General features: G+C 36.8%; 1 protein-coding gene across 1 annotated transcript in view; it reads left to right on the top strand.

Moving 5' to 3' along the window:
* LOC124552325 (sodium/potassium/calcium exchanger 1-like) overlaps positions 1 to 8,731 on the top strand; it is a 181,070-nt gene extending 172,339 nt beyond the window's left edge. The window contains exon 2 of the mRNA XM_047126597.1: positions 8,470 to 8,731. Within this exon, the coding sequence (XP_046982553.1) occupies positions 8,470 to 8,731 (262 nt within the window). The remainder of the gene's footprint in view (positions 1 to 8,469) is intronic.
* Positions 8,732 to 12,819: the final 4,088 nt, after the last annotated feature.

The following is a 12,819-nucleotide window of genomic DNA, read 5'->3' as shown; positions in this document are numbered from 1 at the left end:
TGAAGCGTTTTTGTACATATAACTTAAAACAGTTGTCTAAAGAAAGAAGTGGCATCATTGTCCCTGCTGATAGTACTATTAACCGTTCAACAAATTTCAGCAGTGTTTCAGTTTTCTGTCTCGAGTCATAAGAAAACAGTTAACAGTATATAAGAATTAGATACTGCAAAGAGACTGTACACAGTTCCACAGTGAGACAGTGCATGCCTCGTTTATAATCTAAGCTCCATATTTAATTTTTATCTCATTACATAATTGCTGTCCTTTAGAGAACCTATAAAATTCTAATATTTACTGTTTTAGCTGCTACAAAGGAAATTACATTGAGTATACCAATCACAGACAAGTTGTAATTTCTCTTTCTTGGAATGTGTCTATTCATGTGCACAACATACACTTATGGATGAATTGCAGCAATATAAACGACAAACTGTGCTGTCAGAGCTACAAGTGGTGCTAAACTTGAACTCAGTCTGGCACACAGTTTTAATCTGCCAGAAGCTTCATATCAGCACACACTCTGCTGAAGAGTGAAAATATTATCTTGGGTGCTAAACTCAATACTTTCTGTACATTTGACCAAAAACAACATATATATTTAACAACATAAAAACAATTCTAATATTTAGATGGTGTAATGATAGTTATGGTAGTTATAATGTATATAAACTTCTACTTATAAATGAAACATTACTAATAAGAGTTGATAGAATCCAAATTAACCTGTCAATAATAAACATGTCATTATGTAAATGACAGAAGGGAAGAAAGTTGAATTTGACGCAGCTATGAAATCACATTTGCACAACTAGACACCTAAATGATGGTGACATGTAGGAGGGGATTAGCAATTTTGAATAGAAATTGGATTAGAAATTTTGATTATAAATGTCCATTAGTTGCTAAACACATGGAGGTAGATCCTGTAGGTGTTTTATTGATTCTTGCATGTTGTATCTGCAATGAAGCAGTGTGATTCATTTGAAAACTGTGTTGTGATTTATACAATATCAATTTCTGTAGGAATCTTCTTCAAAGACTTACCTGCTAGTTTCACGTAAAGCACAAATAAAGCAAATAATGAAGAGATTTTAAAAACTTTTTATTTTTCTTGGTTAAACTTCTATAAAATGAGAATATACTACATTTACACAAACAACATTCTATATTATTCTTAAGTACATATGGTGATCATCTAACAGGGTTATTGCCTAAATTGATATGTTATGTCGCATCTGAACAGACTTTTGGTCATCATGCCACAATTGATAACAAAAATTGTATATGGAAATTAAGATCCATTTAAAAGGGAACTTAAATCCAAGCAATACACAGTATACAGACAATAGTATTTTCAATATATCTGTGAATGAGAAAATGTTTTCCCATAAATCCTTCTGCTGCAGATAAAATGCATTATTTATATCATCACTTTGCTGAAAGCTTTGGGATGAGATTTGGTTGCAACTTTAAATTAACACACACTATGTTTAAATGACCAAATAAAGTAATCATTAAATACGACTTTACATAGTAACTAATACTTTACTTAACATCTGAAATATATGTGTCTGAATGAAAGAAGACTTTGGGGTTATACCTCTGACCAAAATGAAAATATGAGAAATAAATGTATTGAAATTTCTCCAAGAAACAATTATGATGGACTATTTGTTAGGAAGCATGTTTATAAGGAAACTGCTTAGGTAACTGATGTACAGTCATAATAAGGAATGGGTAAATTTTGAAATTAAGATTTAACTAATCTCACATGTAATGAATCTTCTAAGAATTACAGCCCTCAAATTAGTATTAGGATAAAGTGTTTGAAACTTGTAACAACAAATTTGTATTATACAATTAATTTACATTAACTGTCTCAATAGAGAATTATCATATGAAAAGCAATACGCTTTCTTGATATAATTCTATGCTATTCTATTTAAATAGTTAACAGAGTTTCACAGTATCTGATTTTTCAAGATTTTGAGCTCCTAATTTTAACTCTCTTGACATTTATAGCAATTTCATTTAATATTAATCTAGTTCTGCTCATATTAGCATTTTGTAAAGAAAGAAAGTGGCGTGATGAGCAAAAGTGCTTTTGCTACCCACTAGTCTGAGCTCACCTATTCTGCTTGGTTTGGAAAACAATTAAAGCGCATTATAAATATTGCTGACACCAAACACAGATTTATTCACTGTCCTATGCTAACTTCTGCACAATTTCATCTTTTAAAAGTCTCCAGCTTATAAACAAGTAACGACCCTGTTTCAGTTTTCATACCTCTTACTGTTGCTGGATATTCGACACTCAACATTCACTGTTTACATTTATTAAGTACACTGTTTTTAGTCTATAGTGACTTCTGTTGTTTAACAATACTTTACACGGATATGCCATTGACATGAATAAAACATAAATTAAAGGGACTGTTACCTTTATTGCTGCTCTACTCGTCTCTTACAAAAGGAATGAAGCACCACTTATTAACACCCCTACATAAAATATAAGTACAAACATCAAACACACATTCTCATTTAAGCTCGCGTAATTATTGTTATTGTTAGTGACGAATATGAGTACTTATTAACAATGCTGAGCACTAGACTGAAGCAATGAGTAACATGTCTGATAATGGTAATTAATCTGGGCTACAACGATGTCATGTCTGACACAACATCAGCAGTGATTGGCTAAACATGTTCTGGAGTGGACTGGGCTCATTGGTCCACTCTCAGCCATGTTAGCTAATCACTGTCTACCCTATTCCTTCAGGTACTAATATACTACAGGTACTTAAATCTGACCACTACAGTATTGCTGTATTAAAGCTAATTCACCATCGTCTTTCCTGCATTATCGATCGAGTATTATAAACAATTCGTCCAGAGCTGCTATCGTGCTTGTAGTGTAACAAGGAAAGGAACTTTGACAAACTGTTTTTTTTTTTCATTGTCATATTGTTCTTCATTACACCGTTTTTGTTGAAAAATAATAGTTTCGCACTTGTTTTACTATGGTACAATGCACATGTTCATCTCATTAGATATAAGTACAGAAATGACATTAGAGTACACGACATGACAAAATATTTACATTTTATAGGAGTATGTCGAATTAGTATTCTAAATGAACTTGATGAGATTTCGGATGTCATCGTATCCGTGAGCGTTTCGGGTAAGATTTTTAAAAGAATTACGCACAATTACTGGATGTTACCTTTGTGGACTATCGCATTATTTGCTCAGAAGTTTGGCATGTGTAAGCAAGGAAGCGTGCAATTTTAATGTGTGTATGTAGTAAACGACGAAGAATAGAGGACTTGTGTAATGTCTCTTTAACGTTTATGACAAAAAGTGGTTGTTATTGTCTTCAGAAAGTGAACGAGCCAGGAGCAGAAATGTAGTACCCATAACTTTGTGGGGATGATGGTACTATTACGAGCTTCAGTACTTTTCTGGCGGGTTTTTGGAGTTTCTACATCTGATTTGAAACATCGAAATATCTTAAGAAATATACAATATACGAAAATGTTAGTCCAAAAAGAAAAAAAAAGTATTCGTACCAAAGGGGAACCTAACGTAGAGCGTTCAGCTTTTTTATAACTAGATGTCTTTAATGGTGAATCGTACAACTGATTTCGTTTCCTAATAGAAATCCACATTTTTATTGCAGCTTCAAATTTTGATCACGCTTCATCCGTTGGTTTTATCCGTGTATTTTTCTTTAATTATTTAATAAAATTCACTTCTTTCGAAATCTATCACTCCATAATAAGATCTGACGCAAATAAAATTTCACTATTATTTCTCTAGTCCTCTCTCGATATGTGGATTTGTGTATCCATAAACATGTAAAGTCTCTACTTCCAGGAAAAATTAAGGACAGCGGTGCAGATTTAGCTGTTTCACGATCTCACTATATGACTGTTCTCATAGAATACCGTAAGCCTTCACTGTTCAACAAATGTCTCGGAGGTCTGCTTAGATATATTTTATTACTGAGCATGTAAATAATCCCACACAGTCTGTCGTCCAGTATACCTCATTCTATCTGCAAAATTATTCTATGTGCTCCATCATGGGAAAATGAGAAAGCAGAAAATTATTTACCCAAACGGGACATATGTCGAATGAAAGGTGCACATTTGCCTTTCATGGAATGCGAACATGTACAAACTATCAGGTTTCTAGTATGAAAAGTAAAGTTTGTATTACGTCAATATGAATGGTTTGTAAGAACAATTAGAGAACCAATCATTACTCAAGGGTCACTTTAATAGAACTAATTTTACTTAATGATAGACTTTTCGTATGATTCATACATTAGCGGATATTTTGATATCTCAAGCCAAACCATTCAATCGGAATTGGACCTGGATGTTCTGCTAGATAGAACCTTTGGAGTCACACGATACTTCTGCAATACATCGTCTATATCACACTATTTATTGGCCTAGAAAAACGTTCAGAAATGGAAAGAGGTGCAAGATATTGGAATAAGTTAACATTACAGGGGACGAAGGTAAATGTACAATACGTACAGGTACTAAGAACGAAGATTAAGAATGGAAGCCCAAGTACGAAATACTCGGATTAACAACAGCGTAATGCAAGGGTGTCGTCTTCCTGTTTTATTGTTCAACCTGCGCCTTGAAGAAAAACGACAGAGCTAAAAGGAAGGTTCAGGGCTGAGGGTGAAATTCCTGGTGCAAGGATATCAACTGTAAGATTCACTGATGTTGTTGGTTTCCAATGTGAAAAGGGCTTCAGAATTACGAGAATGATTGAAGCGAATGAGCAGTCTACCGAATAGGATACGGATTAAAAGGAAAGCCAAGAAAGTCTTAAGTGATGAGGATGAGTATAGCGATAAACTGACCATGAAAACCGAGGGCTACGTAATAGACGAAGCCGAGAAATTTTGCTGCCTTAGAAGGAAAATAACGCATGATGGGCGAAGCAAGGGTGGGGGGGGGGGGGATGGCAAATGAGAGTATTAGTGGCAAAAAAAGTCTACTTGTGTCCAAAGAAGGTCTTAATTTGTGTACAGAAGTGAGTCATGGACCGAAGAAAACCGAAAAAGGAGAGAATCGATGCATTTGAGATACTGCATTACAGAAAGAAAATGAAAATTAAGTCAACAGATAAAATAAAAAGACAAATTGGTTCTCCTCACAGTCGGTGAGCATATGAGGAATATCCGAAAAACACTAAGTAGATGAAGAGACAACGCTATAGGATACGTTAGAAGACATCAGACTTACGTGGGATGACAGCATTCATTGAGGGTAAGAGTTGTAGGGAAAGACAGAGGTAGGAGTACATATAACAAACATTGAATACATTGGGTGTGTATAAGTTGCTTTCGAAATGAAGAGATTGGCACGCGAGAGGAAATCGTGATGGACCTCACTAGTGTCAGAAGACTGATGAAAAGAATATAAAACGGTTCCGTATGTGGATTTAAACATAGTTCTGATGATACATAAAAACTGTATGGAAAAAGGTACTGCATAAGGCAAGTTGTGTGTTCTTCACTTCAGTTAGGATACTTGAATTGCTGGGCTATGACGGACCAAATACTCAGGTTTGGACGAAGATAGAGGAATGAAACCAGTTGCGCAATTTCCTATCTTCGCACATTCATCGTCAGGGATGCAGATTGAGGTTCAACGTCCAGTCCAAGTCGTCAGAGAAGGAGCAGAAGAATGTGTGATTTCTTTTCTTGATTCGCACGCTACAGGAAAATGTGCGAGGCAACTCACCACAACTGAAGGGTCTTAAAGCTTGGGACTGTGATAGTTAAGAAGGAACTATTGTAGGCTGAGGTTCAAGTTCTTGTCCAGCGCGAAGTTCTGAGAGACGGACCAGATATTCAGGTTTGGACGAAGATAGAGGAATGAAACCAGTTGCGTAATTTTCTATCTTCGCAAGTTCATCGTCAATATGGAAGGGATGCAGATTAAGGTTCAAAATCCAGTTCAAGTCGTCAGAGAAGGAGCAGAAGCTCAAATCTGGATCACGATGTGCGAGTAAAATTAGTCACGTCATTATGGAACTTGGCATGTTAATCATTACAAGGGAGGTGAAGTGATTAAGATTGAAGGTACAGTCCATGAGGAAGACCTCAGAGACAGAGCAGAAGCTCGAATTTTGACTCCGAAAGGGGACGGAAATCAATGCATCATTTTGGGTCTTCACACATTAATAGTCACAAACGATGGTTTGGAGATTGAGGTTCAGTGTCCAGTCCACCTCAAAACTCTCAGAGGCGAAACAGAAGTTTGGATGTGGACAAGAATAGGGGACTGGTATTAATTATGTCATTATTAATCTTGGAGCGTTCATCTTCAAGAAAGAAGAGTTTAAGATTGACGTTAAAAGTCCAGTCCCTGGTGAACGCCAATTCCTTAAGGCTGAATATGCTCACAGTACTTGCTGATGGCGTTGTAATTCTGCCAGGGATGGCAAATGAGTTGGAAGAATAGCTGAAAGTAATAAACAGCGGTTTTAAAAGAGGTTATATAGTTACCATCGACAAAACTAAAGAAAGGTAATGGAATAAAGTCGAATTAAAGCAGGCGATGCTGAGGGGTCACATTAGGAAATGGGACTGTGTGAGTCCCAGCAGTAAAAGTTGTGTTTCATGCTGTTTGGAACAAGGCAGTGAAAATATAAGATGTATACTGGTGGTGACAAGAAAAATATCAATTTGTTAACATCAAATACAACTTTAAATGTTAGGAAGGCTTTTCTAAAGATATTTGTCTGGTGTGTAGCCTTGTTCGGAAATGAAACATGGACGTCAAGCAGAACAGGAAATAAGAGAACAGAAGCTTTTGAAATGTGGTTTCACAAAAGAATGCTGAAAATTAGATGGGTAGATTGAACCGCTAATGAGGAGGTGCTTAACCTCATTGGAGGAAAAATTTACCGCACAAGCTGACAGAGAGAGAGGATCACTTGATAAGACACATCCTGAGGCACCAAGGAATCCTTTATTTGGCGATGGTGAGCGATAAAAATTTTGGAGGGAGACCAAGGAATGAATACAGATAGCAGGTACAAGTAGATGTAGGTTCTGGTAGTTATGGAGAGATGAAGGGGCTTGTGCAGGATAGAATAGCGTGGACAGCTGCATCAGACCAGTCTTTGGACAGAAGACGAGTAACAACAGACAACTTATTTCTTATTTCCAAGCAAAGAAGCAGATCTACTGAAGGGTGACTAGTGCTGCTAGTGCTGCAGGAAACGTAGAATCAGATTTTGAGAAATCAAGAATCTTACAAAATTTGAGTACTTCAGAGAAATCATTAAACTAGTAGGCTGACCAGTGAAGCAAACAACGCCAGATCCCAGAAGACAGAGCCCTCCAAGAATACCTATAGTATAAAAATTAAGATCCAATAATGTGAAAATTATACACTATGGAACAGTTATCAAACCGTAAGCGCTCTACGCAACGAAGTGCATTGCTACACTTAAGGTGAAGACATAGAAAAAAAAAAGCGGAGAAAAAACAGAGTAGCATTCTTCGAAAAATTCTGTGCACTTCGTATGAAAATAGCAACAACAAATTAAGATATAACAAAGAACTCTATAAAAAAATGCCAAATCCTCGCAGTCTGGAGAGGGCAGATCAGTTTGTTTGGGCATGTGGAAAGAATGGAGTACAGTAAAAATTTTTCCATAATATTTCAGTAACGAAAGGACAAAAATCAGTGGATCAAAGATACTAAAACGAATTAGAAGAGAGTGCTGTAACTGAAGAAGATATTCAAAACAGAGAAAAACTTTGCACCAAAATAAACAAAACTTCTAAGTTTCACAAGAAAAAGAAAGGAAATCTGTAAGAAAATTCATACAGGACGAAAAATAGCAGCAGAATGGAAAAATGGGGAACGGAACATAATTCAGAAGGACAACCCCTTTGAGTAATTTTTTCACATTGTCCACAGCTCGTCGGTTTCAGCACAAGAATAAGAAGATAAAATAAATAAAGCGAGTACATGGCTTCGCCAATATTGAGATCATACGCCAAGCACTAATCCGACTGAACAAGTATCGTGAAATTATTTATGGAGACAGCGAGAAACCTAAATCAGGCTCACGGGACGGGGTTTTGAAATCAAATCCTGCCTATTGTGATTCCACTGTCTCAACTGTTGAGCCCTCTCGCTGAATAAATATGGTTGTATTGGAAGTTCAAAAACTTAGCAATCGCCTAGTTTGAGGTAAAAATGTAGACAGTATCCTGTAAGATACAAGTGAAAGTGTAGCAAGTGACAATATTATAAACTGCAGATTCATTGCCAAAAGCAAAAAAGAAAAAAAAGAACGGAAGGAGAAGGAGATTATAGTGAAGGAGAAGGAGCCAATAAAAGATGAAGATATGAAGGAAGGGCAGATATAATTAAAATAATCCTAATAATGGAAGAGGTGACGGACTGGGAAATGATCAAGGGAAGAATTTGATAAAGGAGAAGATGCTGGCGAAGGAAGGGAAGAACTGATGCAAGAACAGGAAGAGAAGTACTTGATGAAGGAGAAACGACAAGGCGAAATGCAAGGGGATAGTGATGGTGGAGGAGAAGAAAAAGTTTTTGGTTCTGATGGTGACGTTGGCGATGAAGAAGATGATTTTGAAGGAGTTGACTGTGAACAAGGAGATGAAGAAGAAGAAAAAGAAGAAGAAGAAGAAGAAGAAGAAGAAGAAGAACAGTGATATCAGTCTTGCAGAAGTACCACAAGTGCCTCCAAAGATATAGACTGGAATAATGAAAGAGACAGAATAACATATATATACGAAATAATTTACATATTTATGCTGCATTCTTGGGTGAAAGAAAGGGTACTGTTTCGACACCTGGCCCAATGAAAACCTTGGTTTAGAGGAATGAACTTGCTATAGAATATGTTCATAAGATTTTGTTGACAGTAGTTGAAAGATAGTGAGATGCTAGCTGTGATCTGCATTGCAGGGAGGGCGTGATAGAGGATTTAGTTATATCAACCTCCAGCGGAGGTGACCATGAGATTTGCGTTGTAAAGCATCGACACCACAGCATTTGGCCGTCTAAGAGCTTCAACAGCTCGTAGAACTGTTTTTTAAAAAACTACAACATTAACATCCAATAAACAACAGACTATCACTAACAATATGAGGCCAGTAAACGTATGTACACAGTATTTACTAACTTACTTTGCTATCACGCTGGCTTCTCAATAAACGTTCCAGCTGTTGAAAAACATAAATTTCATCGATTGCATGAAAAAAAACGAAGTTCCAACAGTAATAGGAATTTTTATATATTTCAACGTTCAGGGGAGTTTGTGAGTTACATCACTTGTGCACAGGTTTGCCAATAGAATTTGTGATGAATTTGTCGGATTTGGGTAATTCACAACTGCTAGAGATTACCGCATTCCGTATGTTATTGTCGATAAGTAACATGTGTAGATAAGACGATGGAGGTTCTTACAGAATACTTGTTTACATTCTATCAGGTTCTGATTGAAAATTCTCCCTCACCAGTGGAATTCGTGGCCATGTATCTCCAATATTTCTAGCAATTAGTTTACATGTTACACCTAGTATTGTCGGTTGTATACTTAGAAACGTAGAGATTATTTGTCTGCTTTACAAAAATCGACATTCATATTCATTTTTAAAACAATAATTGCTAAACAGATATTCTTACGATAAATTTGTTTTGTCATTTTCTCGAAAACCTAATAAGCTACTAATGGAATTAACAACGTTACATTGTTTCATAAAATCTCATTCTCTGTAATTTTTTGTCTTAGGAAAATACTGTCAAAACAGACACAATTGGGTTTCGGTAGGCTTTTTCATATTTAATTCGTTTGCGTCACTCGACATACAAGGGTAATTCACAGCTGAGCCATTGTTATTAGACTGTAGTCTCCAACACGCAGCTGTAAGACTGATTTTTGCGAGGTGCAGGAAGATTTAGTAGGCACACAAAGTTCACAGTGACGTACCATCCATCGAGGAGATCTAAGTCATCATTCCAAGATGATGGGGATTTCATGATAGTTATACATTTGGTGTAAGTGGTAAGAGATCCACAACTTGTAGCGTTCTATCATGCAGTGATCAGGTGAAGTAGTTACTTCTTGTAAACATCCCTAAAGCATGTGGTTCATGAGCAAGCTCTCACGGAATGGTTAAAGTTCCCTATGAAGGTTTGTGATGGAGTAGGCATAGTTTGTTCTGTTTTAGCTCTACTGAAACAGAGTCACTGTCTATGACGGGTCCGGATACAGTACTGTCAGTGACTAATAGGGAATTGAAATATTTTATTCTGACGTTTACTCAGCTAAGGGAAGAACTGGATGCTGTTCAGGTGCTACACTATCGATTTCAAAAACCACTTGTTTGTGCGAAACTGCACTGAGGTGTTTTTTGTTTCACAGACGTTAGAATTAGGGGATTTAAATCACGTACGATTACATAACACATAAAACCAAGTAAACTGAGAGATGAGAAGGTAAGGGACTTTTTCCGGTTCTTTCGACTGGTACTATTGTGTCTGCTACCTGCAACCATCTGCATTCCATATAACAATTTAACGAGCTTCGAATTCCAGGATACAACTCTTGGGGACAGCTGTAGAAGTAAGTACAAAAATGAAGTTGAGAGAGTTATAGAGAGAATGTTAGCAGCTTTATCGAAATGAGAGGTACAAATCGCATGTAACCACCAAATCTAATAAAAGATACATTCTTAAAGGAAATGATCATGAGATACATAAAAACTGGAAATAATATGACCTATATGTCGTTAAATAATAAGGTAAACTAACTGTCTCAGAATACAAGAAAATATTGAAGTTATAAGTCTACATTCATATTAACGAGAAGGAACTAATTACATACAAAGCGCAAAGTGTCCTAGAAATGTTTTTCAGGATAGTACCTTGTTATAGTCTGGTTTCTCTTATCTTTTACGTAACATTTCTGAAAACTGAATGATAACCATCTTACAGGATTCGTAATAAGTCCAATCTGAAACATAAGTGGAGATCGTGACAGTTAAATGAACAATGAGTAAAGAAGATACAATGAGAAGTACTTAGAATAGTTTGCCTAAAGTGTAGAAGCTTGCCAGCATCTGTTATACAATGAATTTGGTGTTTTAGACCAGTCTTTAGAAAATGCTACGGAGACTGACTCTGAACTGGATGAGACATCATTTGATTTTTTTTTTGTTCGGTTTAGGGGGTTCTTCTTGGAAATGAGACAGCTATTGCAGTTAGTTTTGAAGTATTCATAATGGCGCAAAGCTATTTTCCAGATTACTTAACATTTATTATGAAGAGTGTTGCAGAAGAAGTCTACAGCGTTACGTATTTAACACCCCCCCCCCCCCCCCCCCCCGTTTATGAGTGAACTAAATATGATTTTTTTATTGTATCATCTATGGCCTATTTGGGACATAGCTCACTAACATGACCAAAAAGCCGTTGCGCTAATGCCTGATGGACCAAATAACTACAAAGTTTGTTCCTTGTATAGAGAAGTTAAAAAACCATAGTGAGGAATGAGATTGTGAGATACGTGACACTTCGAATTCGAGGTGCTCACAGAATGGACTGGACGTACATGCTTATATTTTACTCGTTTAGCTAACCCAGCTCAGAAATAGGTAGCAAACTGCAATGTGGACACCTGGTACAGTTGAAAACACGTTTCCCTCATGCCATCATGCAAAGGTCTCCACAAAAAGTCACTTGATGATCTTGTTGGCCAGATAGTAGCTCACAAAGTTCATGTGGCTTTCTCCTAATATCAAATAAATCAAGTAACCATTAATTTTAATTCATTTGTGGAAATAAGACCCTAATACTCTCATCTGACAGAGTCCTCAGAATGGATTACCTACAAGTTGAATTTTCTATCACAAATGCTTACGTTCTGGGCTACTCATGACTGGTGGGTATCAGGGCTTCCAGTGGAGGACAAAGGCGGTTGGGAATGATTGCAGACTCTTCGCGCCATGTGCAGGCTGTGAGGGCAGGTCTTCGTCAACATTTATTGGGCCAACGTGAGACAAAGAGGTTTTATAGGCATGTTTTCTAATGGCGAATGAAGTATCATGTTAGTTCACATTTGAAGACCCTAAAAACTATTTGAGTAATGACAAACAAATTTGTAGGATCCCTGATCGATCCAAAAGGAAGTATCCACATATAAGGCGAACCATATTCCCTCGAATTTTCAGACACATTTACTTTCAATTTCGGTCTATATTTTCTGGTTACCCAATTGAGTAGATATGTTTGAGGAGGAGTAACACATCATTCAGACTATGTTAGGCCACTATGCAGAATATGGATGGGGGTCGTTTTGAGCTACTGGTTGGTAAGTGTGGAAGAGAAACGTTTTATGGGATTTTTTTTAATACCAATTGGATCAAATAATTACCATGTTCGTTCCATATGTAGAGATTCAAAAAAATGTGAGTGATGGGTAATAATCTTATACGATCCTTGATACTTAAAATTATGAATGTTCACAAAATGGACGAACCATACGTGGTCGAACTTTGTGACGTATTTGCTTGAAGTTTGGGACTATACTGGTGGGTTGGGCAGTCGAGCAGTTGGTCCCGTAATGATCCAGTCGAATGGTGCACACTGTAGGGCCTCGCAGGATTAGAGAGAGTCCACTGGCGATAGGTAGACTGGTCCACGTGGGATATGAGCGGAGGTCATCTTGAACTGCGAGTTAGATTCCATGTGTCTGTTTCTTAATACCAAATGCATCCCGTAAGTATTACGTTTGTTC

The sequence above is a fragment of the Schistocerca americana genome, chromosome 10, assembly GCF_021461395.2.
Source record: "Schistocerca americana isolate TAMUIC-IGC-003095 chromosome 10, iqSchAmer2.1, whole genome shotgun sequence".
NCBI lineage: Eukaryota > Metazoa > Arthropoda > Insecta > Orthoptera > Acrididae > Schistocerca > Schistocerca americana.
This window is presented reverse-complemented; position numbering and strand designations above follow the sequence as displayed.